The sequence below is a fragment of the Dipteris shenzhenensis genome, chromosome 28 (genome assembly GCF_047967505.1).
Source record: "Dipteris shenzhenensis isolate YYH24624 ecotype China chromosome 28, Dip_SZ_1.0, whole genome shotgun sequence".
In the NCBI taxonomy this organism is placed as follows: Eukaryota; Viridiplantae; Streptophyta; class Polypodiopsida; order Gleicheniales; family Dipteridaceae; genus Dipteris; species Dipteris shenzhenensis.
The window spans coordinates 45,857,185-45,877,340 of NC_141623.1; the positions used below are offsets into that span (position 1 = coordinate 45,857,185).

General features: G+C 46.4%; 1 protein-coding gene across 2 annotated transcripts in view; it reads right to left on the reverse strand.

Moving 5' to 3' along the window:
• LOC147883615 (uncharacterized) overlaps window positions 1-20,156 on the reverse strand; it is a 112,157-nt gene that overhangs the window by 75,783 nt on the left and 16,218 nt on the right. For both annotated transcript variants that reach the window (XM_087399787.1, XM_087399788.1), the window contains one exon: window positions 8,700-8,836. In XM_087399787.1, the coding sequence (XP_087255913.1) occupies window positions 8,700-8,836 (137 nt within the window). The remainder of the gene's footprint in view (window positions 1-8,699; window positions 8,837-20,156) is intronic.

The window sequence follows — 20,156 nt, forward strand, 5'->3', positions numbered from 1 at the left end:
GGGTGTTATTGCTCGTGAGAGTACAGGGGTAGGTTGCAAAGTCCACTGATTTGAGAAGGGATAAGGAGCTGATATCCAGGAGAAGGAGTGCCTTCAGAGTGTAAATAGAGTGCCTTCAGAGTGTAAATACTGTCTTGGGGAAGGTACAACCTGTATAGGAGGATATTTGGGAGCTGAAGGAGGTGGAGAGTACCCTGGAGATGCTGAAGCTGAGGGGTAAAAGTCTCTCCAAAGATGGACAGCAAACTCATGAGGAATATCGGGTTCTGGGCATCTTCGTGTCTCGTGGAACACAACTTGGACTGTGCTGAGGAAGTAATGTAACTGAGGTGCCTCACGCAAAAGGTATAGGATGTGGTCCAAATCACTAGGAGGGCACGTGACACAGAAGACCCACGATGCAACCCCTGCTTTAAGGAAGCGTCTTTCATTTGCTGTAATTTGATAATAAGCGTCAAATGACAATATGAAAGAGAATCCTTAGGAGTAGAATGGAAAGAATCCACCTGGCATTGATTTAATCTGCCAATTTATTGCGTAGAAAAGGCATGCAGATCGCTGTCCGGAGGTCCATACTGCAATGGGTTGCGAGGAGCAGATCTGGGCCTGGCTAGTCCGGATTGGAAGGCAGCAACAGCGCGCGTTTCACAGGCAGTCTGAATCGCATTAGAGGGGCTGAACTGCTGCTGAGCAAAGAGGCAGATATGGTGGCGAAAAAGGGGGGCAGGCTGCGTATGGCGAAACAGGCTGCGGCTACCAATACGATAGAGGGCTGGCGAAACAGGCTGCAGGCTTCCAAGGGCTGATTCGCGGCAGCATGGGCATGGAAACTGGCGCTGATCTAGCGCTGGCAGGCTGGCAGGAACTGGCAGGAACCCAGGGCAGCAAACCGGCGAGGGAGGGGCTGCATATGGCGTGGAGACATGGCGGATCCTTTGTGACCAGAATTCATACGGTCAAGGGAGGCGAGCCTGCATGACAGAATTCCGTACGGGCGTCAAAATGGATCGTCCCTTTTTCATTTGTGGCTGCCTAGGTTGGGTGGTTGCCAAAAATTAATGTGTGGGTTTAATTAACCCATGGGTAGTCTAGGGTAAAACCTAAGGTATGGGGCTGGGTTTTGCCTTTTTAGCCCCTCTAGGTACCCTTTTATAAGGTGCTTGGTGCCCAAAAGGTGTGCCTATTCGAAGGGGTGTGACCCTTGGAATAGGTGTGCCTTTTCATGAAGGGGTGTGACCCTGTTTTCAAAAGGGGTGTCCCCACACGAAGAGGTGTGTCCTTTTTTCCACGATGGGGTGTGTCCCTTGGGTGAGGAGTCAAAACTCTTCATCAAAAGGTGTGTCCGATGGTGGAAAAGGTGCGTCCCTTGGTTTTGGGACAGCCCAAGCACATGAAAATGTTAGAATTATAGATATAATTCAGCAGTGACCAATGTAATATAATAAGCTAGTTAGGGGCACTTTTCCCTCTTAAATGTTAGAATTATAGATATAATTCAGCAGTGACCAATGTAATATAATAAGCTAGTTAGGGGCACTTTTCCCTCTTTAAGAGGTTTTTCCCCCTAACCGCAGTTCGTTCACTAACTATGGTTAGTGACTACTAAGGTTTTGTCACTAGGACAAAACCTTATCTTTCCTTCAGTGTGTTGTACTCTTACACTCTTCTATTGCAACTAAGCTTTCAGCTTCCAAGCTTCCAGCTCTCACACTCTCTCTTGCTCTCTCTCACTCACTCTCTACTCACATTTGGTATCAGCGCAGGTTCAAGAGCTTCGGGCTCCCTGCTCCCTTCAAGTTCCAAGCCCTTTGCTTCAAGCTTCAGCCTGCTCCAACTCGTCCGTACAGTCCGTACGACTGTACGGAATCCCGACGTACTGCATCCGTACAAGTCGCGTGCAATCGCCGTACAGCTTCCGTACCATCTCCGTACAACTCACGTACAGTCGCCGTACAGCTCGTACAGATTCGCAGTACAGCTTTCGTACAGCTTACGTACAGCGCCGTACCTATGCTACAACTTCCGTACAGATTCGCCCCATACTTGCGCTGTCATTTCCGTACCTACCGTACAGTCCGTACGTACTGTACTGTACAATCCGTATGTACCGCACCGTACAGTCTGTACTTACCGTACCAACTGTACTTTCCATAGATCTGTGTGCAATCCTTCAGTACCACATGTGTGGCAACAATCTGTTCATTCGTACAATCTGTACTTGCAGATTTACTCGGGTTTCCTTCAGCCACAGGTGTTCTTTGACAGGCACATCTTGCAGAAAACCATAGTTTGGTTCAGTTGTTTGGGAGTACATTTGGGGCATTTTGTATATTGCAGACATTGCAATCATTGTGCAGTTTCGGAACTACATTTGGAGAAAAATTGCAGATCTAGTCTGAAATTTGGGGCTTTTGTTCAAAAATTGCAGATTTGGGGCTTTTAGTAATTTTGCCCCTTTCTGGTTGCAATTTCAAGCCACAAATTGGGGCTTTTGTGTTGGGAGAGCATTTTTTGGAGTATTCAGTTCATACTGCCTTTTTGGGAGTGTTTGAAGCACTTTTGGCAGATTTTGGAGAGTTTTAGATGCTTGGACAGATTTCTGACAGTGCAAGTACAGAAATCTAAGTTGCATTTACAGCCCGTGCTTGGCTGTGTTTTTGGGAGTTGTGCATTTCATTCCCAGTAAGGGAATTCAGCTTTGTATCTGCTCCAATCTTTTTCTCAAATCAGAATGAGTTCCACTTTGGTGGTCTTTCACAAGAAGACAAGTTGGATGGTACCAACTACTCCCTCTGGAGTTTCATGGTACGTAATATTCTGATTTCTCGAAATTTATGGGATTATGTCAATGGGGATGAGATCCGACCAGCAGATATTGCACCTGCTACTCCTCCTCAGCAAGGAGGTGGAAGAGGTCGTGCACAGGGTGCAGCTGCAGGACAAGTTGTTGGTGCAGCTACAATCAATATCATTCCGCATATCCGGTCATGTAAGACCTCCAGGGCAGCGTGGGATATCTTGGAAAGCATGTATGTAGCTCGGAATGATGCAAGGGTATCTTTCTTGAAAAGAGAGTTGAGCAATACACATATGGAGGAGGGTGACTCCATGTCAGTCCACCTCACAAAGCTACAGGATCTCAGAGAGCAATTGCTAAACATAGATGAAATTATTCCTGATTCAGAGATGATTACAACCACTCTGAATTCTCTTCCTGAGTCTTATCTCAGCTTTCACACTTCGCTGAACTTATCATTGAGGGGGTTGGACAGGATTATGCCTTTTTATCTTGCATTTCAGATTCTAGGTTGGCTGTTCCAGATGCTCGGGATAGTACAGCCTCTTGCAGTGATGATACATATGCATTTTTGACTTGCAGCTTTGACTCTTCTACAGATGCATCTGCTTTCAGTGTTAATGAAACACTGAACACATGGTATTTTGACAGCGGTGCATCCAAGCACATCACTTCTAGGAAGTGTCTTTTTACTTCCTTGCATCCACCTCCCGTTGGTAAGAAAGTCACTTGTGCCAACAACTCATCATATTCAATACGTGGCACAGGAGAGGTTGAGCTCACTGCCATTGATGGCTCAATTTTCAGACTTTCAGATGTCTTATATGTGCCTGGCATAACCAAAAATCTCCTTTCAGTGTCCACTCTTAACAGAGGGGGATTTCAGGTCATCTTTGAGGATGACAAATGTGCTGTCCGAGACAGGAAAGCTGACTATGCCTTAAGGTTATCTGGTACTCTGCTGCGTGGGCTTTTTCAGCTTGATATTTTTGAGAAAAGAGCAGCCCATGCTCTGCTGGCAGTTTCTACCCCTACAGCTGCCATGCAAAATGCAGAATTATGGCATGCCAGATATGGCCACATGCATTACAACAGCTTGATGACACTTCAGAAGTTTTCAATGGTTGATGCATTGCCACCTCTTGAGATACCTCCTCCACATGCCTGTGAAGGGTGCATTTTAGGTAAGATGCATAGATTCCCCTTCAAGAAGGATGGTTCAGTTAAAGCTGTCCGCAAATTGCAGCTTATACACAGTGATGTCTGTGGTCCCATGAGGACTCCGTCGTTGGGTGGTCATCTCTACTTCGTTACATTTATTGATGACTACTCCAATTTTACTTGGGTTTATGGGCTGAAAAAGAAATCTGAAGTGTTCACGGATTTTAAACACTTTTCAGCCATGGTTGAAAATGAAACCGGACTCAAGATACAGACATTGCGCACGGATAGAGGTGGGGAATACCTATCTACGGAATTTGATGCTTTTCTCAAGGGCAAGGGTATTGTGCATCAGCTCACAGTCAGGCTGACCCCTCAGCAAAATGGCAAAGCTGAGAGGAAAAATAGAACCCTCATGGAGATGGACAGATGTATGCTGAAAAGCAAACACATGCCTCATAAATTCTGGCTAGAGGGTTTGATGTGTGCCAATTACATTTTGAACAGGGCTCCCACTAAGGCTTTAAAAACAAAACTCCTTTTGAGGTCTGGAATGACAGGAAGCCTTCAGTGGATCACTTCCGAGTCTTTGGATGCCTTGCCTATGCACATGTGCCAGTTGAATTGAGGCACAAATTGTCAGATAAAGCCATCAAATGCATATTTGTTGGATACAGTGCAGAAAGCAAGGGGTACCATCTCTACAATCCTGCTACACGCAAAATCATAGTAAGTAGAGATGTGATATTTTTTGAAAATTCAGCTCACACTCAGGCTGAATTTCAAATGCCTTCGTCTTCAGAGGATGTCTTTGAGGGGTTGCTACCCATTGCTTTGGGTTCCCCTGCTGATTTTTCTGATCCAAATCAGAATTTACAGCAACCTCCAGATGCTTCAGTTCCGCCACAGGATGTCTTGCCCCCTCCACAGGCAGTGGAACAGGTGGTGCAGCAAGAAATTGCAGACATACATGCAGCAAAAACAGTCCCAAACTGGCTATTACAGACTCTCAAGGAGAGTAAACTTGATGCTCCGTTACCTGGCAGGACTCGCAGTGCAGCAAGGCACATGGAAGGTGCTAATTCAGTGGAATCAGCATATGTAGGTACTCTCCTTGATGAGGAGGAGCCTGCCACATTTGAAGAGGCAAAGGATAATGTGCATTGGATGAATGCCATGCACGATGAGTTGCAGTCCATTGCAAAAAATCAAACTTGGGCTGTTGTGGACTTGCCACAGGGTAAACATGCCATTGGCACACGATGGGTATTCAAAGTCAAACGGAAGCCAGATGGCTCCATTGACAGATGTAAGGCCAGGCTGGTTGCTAAGGGCTATGCTCAGAAAAAGGGCATTGATTATGAGGAGACATTCGCTCCTACATCCCGGATGACCACCAGCCGATCAGTAATTGCAATGGCTGCACATTTTGAGTGGAATGTTCATCAGTTGGACATAAAAACAGCCTTCTTAAATGGGGACTTGCTGGAAGAGGTGTATGTCAAACCACCTCCGGGCTTTGAAATTACAGCAAATGCACTTCAAGTATGCAAGCTCAACAAAGCTTTATATGGGCTGAAACAGGCCCCTCGTGCATCGTATGCCAAGATACATGCTTTTTTGACCAGCAAGGGGCTGCACAATAGTCCTACTGAGAGCACCCTCTACATCAAGATGGATGGGGGGGAAATATTAGTCATCCTTCTTTATGTCGATGACTTACTGCTCACAGGGTCCAATGAAGAAAAAATTGCAGATTTCAAAGCTGATTTGCAGACCAACTTTGACATGTCAGATTTGGGGCATATCCATCCTCTCGAGGTTGTGCAAACAAATTGAGAGCGATCCAATCATCAGGTTGAGATCAGATGGCCACAAATGATTTACTATATTTAGAAATGTGCTAAAGGAACAGAAAGGAGACTGATATAGCAGAGAACAAGGAATAATTGTATTGCTTGAATGTCTGTAGGGTAGATGTAGTGTGTCATCCATACAATTGGGCCTCTCTTATATAGAGAGTGAAGAGTCACACATGAAAAGGTGTGTACTCCAAAGGGTATGTGCATGAAGAGGTGTGTACCCCTTGTGAAGGGTGTGACCCTTGATGAGAGGGTATATTAGAATAGAAGTGTCTCTTCAATAGAATGTCTCTTGTGAAGGTTGTGCCTTATAGGAAGTGTCTGGTCGAAAGGGCATACCCTTCCACAAGTGTCCATTCATCAAACCATCCATAAGTCTAAGGTATAGAGAAAGGAATACGTCACAGATCGTGATAGTGACCATCCATCCCAAGGGATATCCAAGATGACGAACAATCTGAGTAGGCAAAACAATCTCCCCTAGCCACAAAGGATGATAGCATACAATGGTAGCAACTTAGAATTTTGGAAATTGACCTGTAGAACAGCTGTAGAACAGTAGCTAGACCATATAGAGACAAAGCACTCATGAGTTGCCAAAGATCCTTCTGAGTATTTTTAGAAATGATGAAGGAATCATCAGCATAAGCTTGCACAATCATGGGTTTAGTTGCCTAAATCTCTAAACCATGCAAAGCATCTATATCCACAAGATGATCAATATAGCAAAGCATCGAATGCATAGCAATTGCATACAAGAGTGCACTAAGAGGACATCCTTGGCATCCTTAACAATGGAGAGTCCATTGATCAGAAATGTCCCCAAATAGTATGCAAGCAGCATTACTATCACAGTAAAGCCCAAACAACGCCATGGTCTACGAGATAAAGTCCCATTGAATAGTATCAAAAGCTTTAGCAATATCTATTTGTAACAAAAGTACATGTTGTTGTGTGTATTTGGAATATTATATCCAAACGTGAGCATTAGCAATATTATCCGTGATATATCTACAAGGGATGAAACCATATTGAGCAAGATGTAGCCCATCATGCAGATAACCTTTGATCTGATCAACCACCATTTTTGGCAATCACACAGGCAAAAGAGTAATAGGCCTCCAAACAGTAAATGACTCACACAAGTGTTTCTTTGGAAGTAGTTTGACCAATCCTGTCTTCCAAGCATCTGGCATTTGCTGATTTTGCCAAGCAGCATTAATCATGTAGAGCAAAACATGCTTGAGGGCATCCCAGTATGCAAGAAAGAACTCCACAATTAGACCATCCCAACATAGGGACTTCCATTTGCCACAAGATCTAATTGCATCAAAGTGCTCTCTTTCCTTAAAGGGTGCCTCTACTTCTAAAGCCTGTGCTAAGAAAATAATAGGACAAACATGACGTAGAAGCTCTTGTCTTGCAGCCAATACTTCTTGAGAAGGAGAGGGTGAAAGCCCAACTATCTAGAGAAGTGAGCTATACAAGCTTGAGCAAGCTATGATCTTGAAGAAGTCCAACATCCATCGGAAGTCAAAACTCCACAAATGTTGGTAGATTGCCTCTTGTCGTGTAAGCTTTTAAGAAATGCTTTAGACGAGCAGCCTTTATCAACAAAAGCCCTTTGTTTGGCCTTAGTTTCTCATTTGGCAATTTTCTTGTAGTCATTGCATTGCAAACTATACCTGGCTTGGCATAAAGATATGCTCTCATTCGGAGTTAAATCCCGCATCTGACTGATTTCAGTCAGACACACACACACTGGATGTGCTCAAATACATCAAGAGAAGATCTCAATGGACAAATATACATCTTGATCTATAGACCCTCTTTGCAGGAAATCATAAAAAGAGTGCCTGAAGAGAGAGTCAGGTGAGAAAATCGGATCACCAAAAACTCTATGATTTCTGTCTTTCCACAGAGTCCAAAGTGCCCAATATCTAAGAAAAAACAAATCAAAATCCTGTCTAGGTGGGTGAATCCCAAACAACCAGAAGCATTTTCCAAAAATAAAACTTGGAAATCTGGTTCTCAAATGCTGGCGCAGCAATTCAAGAAAATCATGTGTATGAGAGCAGTGCCAAAGAAGGTGAGGCATTGTCTCCCGCGGAGCTAAGCATCTACAACAAATAGCCGGAACCACATGTTTGAGTGCCATAACCTACCCAAATGGAAAACTCCCGATAAAACACACACACACACTTCTTTTTTGTGAAAAGATTTTTCTTTAATACTACAGAGTCACAATCCCAAAGCAGGATGTGCTCAAGTACATCAAGAGTTTTTTTTTGTGAAAAGATTTTTCTTTTATACTATAGAGTCACAATCCCAAAGCAGGATGTGCTCAAGTACATCAACAGAAGATGTCAAGATATGACAAATATACATCATGATCAAAAGTACATGTTTGCAAGCAATCAAAAAAAGATTGCTACAAAGAGTGCTTGAAGAAAGAGTATAGGGGGAAAATGGGATCACCAAAGACTCTATGATTTCTATCTTGCCAAAGAGTCCATAGTGCCCAATATCAAACCCATACAAAGAACAAATCAAAACCCTGTCTATGTGGGTGAATCCCAAATAACCAGAAAGATTTTCCAAACGCAGCATTGGAAAATCTGGTGTGTAAACGCTGGCGCAGGAATCCCAAAAAGTCACGTGTGTGAGAGCAATGCCAAAGAAGATGAGGCACTGACTCTCGTGGAGCCAAGCATCTATGACAAACAGATAGAGCAACATGTTTGCGTGACAAAACACACACTTTCTCTTTTTTTTTTTGTGAAAATATTGTTGCTTTTGGGATGCTCATCTTGTAACAAAAACACACGCACACCCAACCCTACGCTTCAAATCTTTCACAAAGGGGAGAACTAATTCACCTGGAGACCGTAAGGAGAAACAGAGCGCACTAGAGCAGCTACAGCTCCATACTTCTCAGCACGTTGGGCTCCAGTAGTTCGGTATGTTATAGTTGTTCCGTAGCCTTCAAATTCCTCGTTGTAGACTACTATTCGACCTGAGGAAAAAACAGCACAATACATGTTTAATCATAAGACTTTTGCACTTTTCAATTTGAAAGCCGTTCTTGATAATAAAATTTCATTGGTTTTTTTATATTAAGTGACTTTGTGTTCGAAGGCCAGTACTTTTCAAAGAGAAACGTTAAAATATGTCCACAACTCATTCAAGCCTTCTATCGCTTCTGCAACATAAATTGCGTAATGAGAAACTTCCATGATATTGCAAGACTTAGTTTCGAATATCTGATAGCACCTCAAGCAAGTTTACCTTGATTGTCAAATAGCTCTGTTTGTTTTAAAATGGAATTTCCATACGAATTTTTAAAAAGTATTTTTTCCCAATGAGAAAGGTTTCTATTAAGCATGAAAAAGACAACAAGAGACAAACATTGGAATGTAGTTTGATTATGCATATGCAAGAAAACAATATGAAAGTACTCGGGACAGTCAACCAAAAGACAATTAAATGTTTGGGAAATGAAGACGGCAAATGGAAAACAAGAAAGACCAAGACAGCGACATCAAGATTTATGCAAACATGCAAGAACACAAGTGAGAATGTGAATGGTTTTCAATCTATGCAGATCTACATGTCAGGGTGATATTACATACTTTAGGGAGACCACAGTTCCAAATAAAGCTAAAGAGTTCAAATGTCACAGCTAATTTATGCCTCATTCTGAAAATGAAATGTTTAAAGAAGATGAAAGCAAATTTGACAACGTGACAGTTACAGAAGAAGAAAGTTCATTAGTAGAAACAAGCCAAGCAACATATTTAGAGAGTTCTAGATACACTTTTGGAGAAAACTCAATTTTATTATTCGTATGTCAATCTATCCAAATCAACAAGAATCATGCACAAGCACAACAAATCGGATTCGAAATGCTGTCAAATATTTCATAGCCTATTTTCTATTTGATGCAATCCACTGTCACGATCTTGGATGCAGGATGCTCATGTGTGAGAATGATGCAGAACTTCAGAGAGATTGGCCCTTCAAATGGGGTGGAAGGAGTGCCCACGTGAGTGTATTTTTGCTATTGACAACTAGAATTCTCATACCATTTCACATACCACATATGAATGCATAATGCCTCATGCACACACTCCATGCATACGAGAGGTTACAACCTCTCATGCCACTTGCGATCCATCCCTTGGGCATACCCCATTATTCTACCCGTAGCCTATGACACTTTATGCCTACTATTTATTAATGCATACCCATGAATTTCTACCCATTCCCATCCTAGATCCTACTAATGCAATTTCTTTCTTCTACCTTCCTCATTCTTTCCTAGTAACTCTAGAGAGAGTTTCCAAAACCTGGCTGTATATTTAGCAATTCTCTCCCTGTCATATGTCCTATTGTTTGAACCTTTACCAACAGTGGTGGCATGAACTCATTTCCAAAAAGACAACTCTCTATCATGAGATTCTTGTGGAAAGAGGAGGTAACTCTATTTGTAGATTATCTAATCAAGGTGTGTCCAAGGTGAGTCTAAATCTCACCTAATGCATCCTCTTCTTGCAGAGGTGATGGTGTTCTTTCCATCTCTCCTTGAGGTAATGGAGGAAATGGGATAAATTCATTATAATGCATCCCTTCCCCTTCCCCTTCCATTCCTCTTTTTAACTAATAACCTGAAACTTGCTTGCTATAATTTTGAAACAGAGATTTCGTTTACTGCAAAATTCAAATATTGTAGAGTTAATGGTACTTATCCATCTTTCGCTTCAATTATGTCGGCAAAAACCCTGAAATAAGCCCTCTTCTCTTGTCTTTTTGCTGTGATATGGTGTACTAAGTTTAGGCTCTGCTTCTTTTGATGAATCAGATGTCTCTATGTTATTATAGGGGGTATATGATGGGTGGATCACCCCCTTAAAATCTTGTCCCAATCCGACTTCCCATTATAGGGAGAATGAGGGGGTCCCTTTTTTTTACGGTTTAAGGGTTTTATGGGTACATTCACATGGCGGGGAGTTACCCCATTTGGACACCCTGCTCCTCATCGAAAGAGCATATTTTGTGGAAAAGCCCTTGCCTTAGGGCCCCGGAATTTTAAGGTTTTTGTCTGCAGATACTATGCTGAATTTCAATGTTGTGCGCACCTTTGTGGGCAGAGATTCTGAATTTCAGTGTTGTGTGTGCAGAAATTCAGAGGTAGGGTTCTGTGAATGGGATCTCAGAACTGCATAGAAAATTCCCTGTTTTGATCGTGGGTTGCAGGCGTGCCTCTTCCTGTTTGTGTGGCACCTCTCTTGCAGTTTCTTGCTGCGCCTCCTGCTATCCGTACGGCTCCCTGCAGCGTAGCCTTTCGTGCACACAGGCACCTCTTTCCATGGGCTCTTTACACTGTCCTCGTGTGCAAACCATGCCTTGCTTGTTCGCCTCCCGCTCTCCTCTGTCGCCCGACAGATTGTTCTCTTTCCCTTCGTGTCCCTGCACTGGATTGTACCTATCTGATACCAAATTTAATGAACCATATCTTCTAGTTCTCCTCGATTTCTTCGTTGCTGCTCACTTTGTTTTGGAAACCTAGGAATCTATGGCTGTCTGCCAGGCCCTCCTACAGCCTTTCATGCTGTAGTAAGTGCCCCCGTGACCTCTATGCCGGGTATTTCTTTCCCTATCCTATTACTCTTCCACTCTAGGCTGCACTTTCTATGTGCCTACGTGCCTAGGACGTATCCTACATGCTCTCTCGATGGAAGAGATGGAAGATGGGGTGTGACCACACGAGTGGTCACACCCATTAGATGTGCCTTTCTAATTCTCCCTAAGACCTAGGTTAACCTCTAGACCTTATGTACTAGAATTTTTAAGGTTCCTTGACCCCTCTCCTTCTAACTTCCCATCACACTCATTATGACTCCTATTTTAGTGCCATCTAAACCAACATTTTTCTCTTGACTAATCCCATTGATTAGCATACTGATTTGGATACCACTAGGTACTTATGTCATGATAGTCAAGATAGGATTGACATGTTGAAGTAGTTCCTGCCATGCTAGCATCACAACTTGCAAAGGATTAAAAGCCAACCTGGCCTCTTCTTCACCTCGCACCTCAGCCCGCCGGGTGAGGGTTCGAATCAACCTTCCTGCCCTCCCCCCATGTACTACATTCACGTGCGGGTTGGAGGCTGACCTCCATCCGCCTCTACAGTGCCCCATGCTTGAAGAGCCAGCCCTTGAGCTACCGGTATAGCTGGAGGCTGTGCACAGGCCTCAACTCCCCCCTTGCTCAGCTGGGTCGGTTTTCGAAGGTCTTTCAACAGCCTTCAAGGGGTGCCTAGCAAGCCGGGTGCATGTACCAACAAACCTTGCCTCTCCCCCTTTCAGCTCCAAGGCTGCTGGCAAAGTTTTCCTGGCCCTCGTTGGTGTGAGATGACTCATCAGCGATTTTTGGGACTCACCCTCAAGAAGCCCCTTCTGTTTTGGGGCTCGTGGAGTAGAGATTGCTGGCCCACTCTCCGGTGGTGCACTTTTTTGGCAGCCTACGGGCTCTTCTTTCTCCATTCCTCCTTTTCTCTTTTCTTTCCATTTAGGCACCAAAGCCCCGAGTTTGTCTTTTTGGGATTCGAGTCTTGGTAGTGACCCTTGGTCCTAGCAAGAGGAGCTCAAATGGAAATATCGTGGACTCACTCAATTGTTCAGGTTCGCTTATCCCTACAAGGCAAACGACAGGTGAAGAAAGCATTGAAATCTTTACAGGACAGAGCAATAGTGGGTAAATAGTCAGGCTCATACCCACAAAGAGGCAGGTACATGATTGGATTTAGGCGAGCTTGGTGCTAGAGGGTGACCACATTCAGAAGGTCACCATCTATGGCAAGGGGGTCTTCCTCCTCTAGTTGAGCTCCCACGACACTTCTCGAGCCCTCGTGGAGCAAAGCCCCCTGCTCTTGGCCTGCACCTGGTTTACTTCATTCCTTGGTACCACAGGTTCATTGTGGAGGACATGGAGTCGACGCACCACGTGCCCCGCTTTTGGGTGACACTGCACTTCCCGGGGCTCGTGAAGGAGTATCGGATCATTCTTCACTCTATAGGCAGAGCTTTTGGCATGGCTTTGGAGACACCGCTCCCAATGGCAGCTTAAGTGTGGTAGTAGACAATGGGGTTCCCTAACTCAGTTTAACAGTGGCACATCCAAAGACCCTCCCAGAGGAGATATTCCTCGAGACATTTGATGGCGGAGAGTTAAGTCAACGGATTGAGATCTTTGGGCTACCAGGTCAATGTTTACGGTGCAAATAGATGGGTCATTTACCCTGCGAGTGTCGACGAGGTGAGATCAGGGCGCCAACTCACAAGAGAGTGCAATACGAATTTGGTTAGTGGATGGAGTCCTAGACCCCTTAGGTGGAGCCCTCGAGGGTGGGGGGCTTGGACCAAGGTGGAGCGTAAGAGATCCGGCAATAAATTATAGGGCCAGGAAGAATCGTAGGCGGAATGCAAGACGCCGCGAGACCCGGATTGTGGAGGATGAGACTGAGCCCTCGCCCCAGGGGAAGCAGCTGGAGAGAGGTTCTTTAGACCGTCCACAAACTCCAGAGGAGTAGGCTTTCTTTGATGCTGTCCCCCTAGTGGCGGGAGCTCCGAGCGCCATGAGACCGGCACCTCAATATGCCCATGGTGTTCCTCTAGCCACTCCGAAGGTGCCCTTGTCCCCCCTCTTCCCCTCCCCTCCCCCGATTGGTCCCGCCACTAAACCTCTGTCCCCCCCACCTCCCTCGTCTCCCCTTCCCCCCCCTCCGCCCACCCCACTGTTGCAGTTACCCTTACCAACCGCCCCCTCCCCCCATTCTTCTTTCCCTACTTCTCCCTCTGCAGTAGAGCCTGCCTCGTCTTCTTCTTCCTCCCATTCCCCCCTGGACACACCCCGCCCCGAAACTCCCGAGCAAGGGCAGGGTTGATCTTTCAACCCCCTTTCTAGCCGAGGACTCCTCATTTGAGGCTCATGCCTCTCTCGCTCTTTTGTAGGACTTAGCCTCCTCGTAGACTCGTGAGTTAGGTGGCTTGTTTTCGCAATGTCCATGTCCGAAGCCCCGCCTTGGTTAACTCTTGCCTAGAGAGTTCTGGAGGCTTGGACCATGGAACTACCTCAAGATCCCCAATTAGTTACCCCTTGTGCTTTTGCTACTCCTAAGAATCGCATCTGCAAACCTAAGATGACCATTCCGCCTTGTTGCATGCTGAATCTCCTCCTCTTGCAGTAGCGCATCTGGAATGTGAACCCCTTTTTGGGGTAGACTCTGCCGGAGTTGTGGAACACTATAGAGGAGTGATCGGACATTGGCGTCCTTGCTAGGATGCGTGTGGAGCCCCGCTAAGCATAGCCCAATCCCCATCATAGAATCTGTCAACGCGCTCTAACAACCCATCATGTCTCCTCTATCCAAAGAAGTGTAGGCTGCACGAGGAAATGGTGAACTTTGCCTCTCACCATGGATCTTTGCCACTAATCGCGAAAATGAAAGTGCTCCTCTCCGTTGCTAGCATCTTAGTGAAAGAGGCTCTGCCCTGCTTGTCCTCCCCAAATTCCAAGTTGTTGAAGTCCCCTCCCACAATCCAAGAATCGACGTCTAGGAGGCAATCTGTCAATCTCCTCCAAAATGGTGGGTGGTGCTGCCTGCACGCAAGTGCCTACATGTTCAAGATCCCAATCATGGACTCTCCCGCACGCACACCCAACCAAACTACCCTTCCTGGAATAAGCTCTCCCTTGTCAAAGACCTCAGGGGCCATTGCATGAGAAGCCAAATGCGAACCCCCCACTCCGGCATACCGTAGGGAACCACACCTCCGTGCCTCTCCCAAGGAGAAGCTGGTGGCGATGACCAATGCCTGTTGCTGAGAACATATGCTCTTGTACTAGAAGAAAGTCCATTTTCCATTCTACCACTGCCCTCTTGAGCTCCTTCCAAAGAATCCTATGGTTGACTACATGTATGATCATGGAGCCAATGCACCTTCCAACTCATGGGGAGGAGGCATGGTCCAACTTACTATGGTCCAACTCATGGGGAGGAGGCATGAGCGAACATGGCTCGCTTATGATGCAAAGCTTTGCATCTCTGAGTTCTTGTTGTAGGAAGTAAATCTTCTCAAGTGGGTCTCCTTTGCTCTAAAATCTGTGGTATGCTAAGGTATAGGGGGACGGTGTAGAGGCCATATCAGCGTAGGAAGGCTTCCTGTTGGCTGGAGTCGAGGGAAACACCTTTGTCTTGGGGAACTCCATAATGACATGTGCAATTATTCTACCCTTCGATTAGCACTAACCCCCCAAGACTAGGCCAAGGGCTCACCCTAGCCTGGGATCTGGTTTGACTCTAGGTTTTCCTACTAGCAGGTGACGGCGAAGCTACAGGGTGTAGAGACTGGCGGCGGCGCTTCTAGCTGGTGGCGCTGACGGCGCTTTTGGCACTGGCTACTAGTGACACTGCTGGTGCTGCAAGCTGCTAGGCGGCGAACAAAGCACACTGTGGGCGATGAACTGAGCGAGCGATGGCCTGAGCAGGTTGAAACGGGCTGAACGCGACGAACGAACAAGCGGGATGAGCGACAAACGGAGAGAGAGAGAGAGAGAGAGAGAGAGAGAGAGAGAGAGAGAGATGATATGATTGTATTAACGTCCTCGTGAGACCCTTCAGGATCTATGGGACACTGATCACTATCAACAAGTAGTGATTGTTTACATCCATTGAAAGAGAGAGAGAGATTGGGGGTGAGAGAGAGAAAGAAACAAAGAAAGCTTATTAAAGTCTTCGGAAGACCGATGGGTCTATGAGACTGTGAAAAACCTGATACAATGAGCTGTGATAGTGGAGCTACTAAACGAGCATCCACACCAATGTAGAATGCAAAAAATGCAAAATGGCAGTACTAAGCCCTAAGTACAACATTATCATGTCAATAGTCGACTATATATATATCAATCTCAGCATCATAATCGACATCATCATAATCATAATCATCATCATCAACAGCAGCAAGACATCAGGATGGATGAGGCAGTAGAAGTGGAGGCATGAGGTCAGTAATAGAGCGTTGTCGCTCCCCCAAGGGTGCAGTCCTAGTACGTCTCCTAGTCGCAGCTCTGTGTCTAACCAAGGCCATTGTGACCCCCGTCGGTCGGGCTCCGACCCTAAACAAGGAGGGGATGTCCCCAAGTATGCTCTGTGAGTCAATCCTCTGTCTGAGCTGTGGGGTCACAGGCTCCGGGTCACGGTCATGTCGACGTCTCGTCTCGTGGGGGTCTATGTGATTTGGCTGAAAGAACTCTGTGATAGAGCTCTGAGAGATATCAGTCAAGGAAGAAGGCTGCTCATGTCTCCGTGCAAGGAGTATCCTCTCGCGGTGTCTGAGTACCTCATGAATGAAACCAGCCAAACATCGCTGGTCTAGGTAGAAGAGGAAACGGGCCAAAACCCCATAACTATCTCTAAAGAGGCAGTAGAAACGCCCTCGGATCTCATAGTAAATAGGACGCTTGAAGATGAAATGCTCCTCTTTCTCAACCTCCTGCATGTCACACAGTGTGCATATGCGCCTCTACCTGGGTAACTGCTCTACTCTGCCGCGCCGCTCTCGATATGAAGTCTGTGTGAAGAGACCCAAAACTGCCAAAGAGAGATCCTCAACGAGTGGGGTAGGTGAATCTGTGTGTATCCTGGTGGATCAATGAAATCCTCCACTGTGATATGTAAGAAGTGATCTCTGTAGAAGCCCAGCTTCACTGGAAGATCTCTCGGGCCCAACCAAGTCCGGAATGTGTGTAGCTGTAGTAAATCCTCACGCATAACCTGGTTGACCTCCTGTGATAGGAGGGGAGAGAAAGGAACATCCATGCTATACTAGAATGGAGGTAGTCTGTCCATGTGGAGCCATAGTCCCTCAAACCATCTCTCTATGCGTGCATACTAGCACCTCTGGTCTCCCCCTGCTGCAAGTGCCATAGAAGAGGACAGTGCTTGCCATGGTATCCTACTCCTTGACTCGGAGCAGATACGTAATGACCTGAAATGCATCATCTAGTTGTAATGGGGGTGACCCAAACTCCGCCCAAATGATCTGGTGAGGGACGGATGACTTACCACGGATCATCCGTGATAACATGAGAACATGTAGCCGCTCCACCCTGGCCCACTCTGTATCCGACAAGTCTGGCCCCAACACGGACTGCCATACATCCCTGCTGGGCGGACCAAGGAGTCAAAAAGCAACCCTTTGATCCGTGGATCCTGAAAGTGAGAGCAGAAGCACTGTCTCTCTAGTCTGGCCAATGAAGCATATCCTCTACTCAAGCGTGCATGCATCGCAGGTCTCATCGTGAAGATGGGTCCGAAAAAGGCGACCCCAAGATAAGTGTATGATGAATTACCTCAACACGGGACCCATCAAATGCAAACTGCTCCTCACCATGACGGCTCGAGATATATTGAAGATCATAACCTTGGTTTTATCCAAGTTGACCTTCAAATCATGAGACTCAAAAAAGGACTGTAGTGCATCAAGGTGTCTCTAGAGCCCCTCTACTAAGGAAGACAAGAGAGCCACGTCATCTACGTAAAGCAATATCCGGATTAGCATGCCTGCGAGAGAGCAACCTACCCCCCCTGTGTCTACATCACTGTCTCGAGCTCGTCAATGTAGAGGCGAAACAAGGTAGGTGATAATGGACACCCTTGTTTGACCCTGATGGTGCTCATGATCTCATCTGTCCATCCTGTCAGGACTCTGCCTGAAACTCGCTCATAAAGTGCCATGACAACCCAAATGATCTCCTGGTCGTAACCTAAATCATGCAGGCGTCGTATGAGGCGGGCTATCGGAACGATGTCAAATGCCTTGACGAAATTCACAAAGCAACAGTAAACCCTCTGCTTTCGTGCCCTCGCCTCCTCGATGATACATCTGAGTGGGAGAATATGGTCCATGGTCCCATGATCCCGTCTAAAACCGGCCTGTCCCACTGCTCTAAGTCCTTGACACTCCGCAAATTTACTGACCTCAGAATCAAGTACTAATGCATAAAGCTTGGACATGACATGTCTAATCATAATGGTCATGTAGTTCTCTGGGCTCATGTGATCCCCTGCCTTGTGGATGAGTGAGATAGTGTTAATGGTCCATGTGCGTGGAAACCCCAAGCAAACAGCTTCATTAAATAGTTTGGCTAAGATCGGGGCTAGGAGGTTAATCCCATATGCAATGAACTCAGTGCATGGTCCCTCATGATCCTTCGCTCAGCCATTATGAAGTTTCATTACGGCATCCTTTATCCCCCCCCTAGTGAAGATGGTGGAGGATGTGGGATGTGGCATATGTGATAGGTTAGGGTATCATAGAGCATGCGTGCATAATCAGACCACACTTGAGTGTCAGTGAGTGGTGAGGGGGACCGTCCCTCTAGAAATCTATGCTAGAAGTCTTTAGAGTTGTTAATGAACAGAATGTTTAGTAGCTCCTCCTCATTCCGGTGCACAAATTCAAGTTTCTTCCTGCATACCAGTCGACGGTACTCGCGTAGCGTCTCTGGTTTGCTCGGAAGGCTGTTTTTTGTTTTGAATCTGAGTTGACAGTGTAAAGCCTTACACTCATAATCGTATCAACTATTACAGGGTGCGGTCCCAAGTGGTGGTGGGCAGGTAGAGTGGGTGGTGTGGGGGAAGGCGTGAAGAGCAGCCTCATGTAGTGAGCAAGTGACTAGGGTACAGACGGCCAGAGTAAGTAGGTGAGTGATTGCGATCAAAGCGTATATCATGGTAGGTGGAGTAAGAACTCAACGGGGTAGAAAGTGCTATGTGGCGGGGGGTAGAAATGCTAAAGAAAAGATAGGTATGATCAGCCCTTGGAGGGAGAGGTGCTACGGTAAAGTCAATGATGCGGGATGTGAAGGCAGGGGATCCCATGATGTAGTCCACAACACTAAAGCCTCCCCCATGTGGAAAGCACGTGAAGCCACTTGATGTGGGCCATCTTTCAAGACCATTATTGATAATGAGATCATGCATCTTTCCGAGGTCTAATAGGGCCTGCCCATAAGATGTGAATGGTCCTCGTCTGTCAGCCGAAACTTGTAGCATACCTACCTCCTCAAGGTCAATATCTGGCAGTAGAGTGGAATCATCCCTGAAGTCGAGGCGTGGTGCTTGACGAGCGCCTGTCCTCGCGTTGAAGTCCCCAACTAGGAGGACTTCTCCGCAGCTAGAGAAGTCAACAATGGACTGATAAAGAGCAGTGAATTGGGATGTCTCATCCTCCCCTCGAATATCTCTGGCAAAGCGAGAGTTCTCGGGGAGGAAGTAGCAATATCTCTGGCAAAGCGGGAGGCCTCGTCTCATCTTTGTAGGCAAACTCCCATGTATACCCGCTGACTACTGGTAGTGGGCGCTCTGGACTCTTATGTGTCTCCATATAAAAGACTATGTCGTGATCTGTATAGGATTCCGAGAAGTTCCCTGGTTCTCACCATAAGGTACCATTACAGTTCCAAATGGTACAGGATAGGATCTCGGACGTCTGAGTCTCATAGACCCCGCCTCCCTATGCGGGAGAGGTGGGTGCCCGACGGGGGCCTGTAAGGAGTCGTCCATCTCGTACGACTGCCCACTTCCCCTCCTTGCAGGCATGATCCCGCTGCTGCAACAAAAAACGCCTCTCCTCAACCTGTAGTGGAGTGAGGTCCTCATCCATGGAGATCACTGGCTCGTCTCGTAAGGCTGACCTACGACGTAGAGCCGAAAGTCGTGCCTGGGCGTCACAGAACCGTATGATAAGGAGCTGCTCTCGGTTGGGATCCCTCCCTACCCGCCATGCTCTCTCAATCATGTGCTCAGTCGCCCCTAGGGTAGTGGTCACGAAGGCCATCGCATCTGCCATCGGTGTAGCCTCAGTGTGGGGAATCCCACGTACTTTGATGTTGAGAGCCTTGTTGGCTCTCTGCTACTGCTCCAGGAGGGTAGCCGAAACGGTTACCCTTGCAGGTTCCTGTTGGCTACGTCAACCCATCTGGACGTCTCCTCGATGGCAGATTGCATGCTCGCAATCTGTGCCTCCACAACTGGGGTGCTCTCTGGGACTGTACATATAGCAGTGACCTCCTGTTGGAGCTGCAAGATCTCCTATCTGAGCCCCTGAATAAGATCAGCCTAGTCTCGGATAGCCTGAGACTGCTCCTGTATAAGACGTGCCTGCTCCTGGGTGAAGCGTGTCTACTCCTGTGCAAAGCGTGACAAGTCCCTCTCGCGCTCTCTGATGCTCTGGACCTTCATCACATTGTGTTGATTTCAACACATAAAA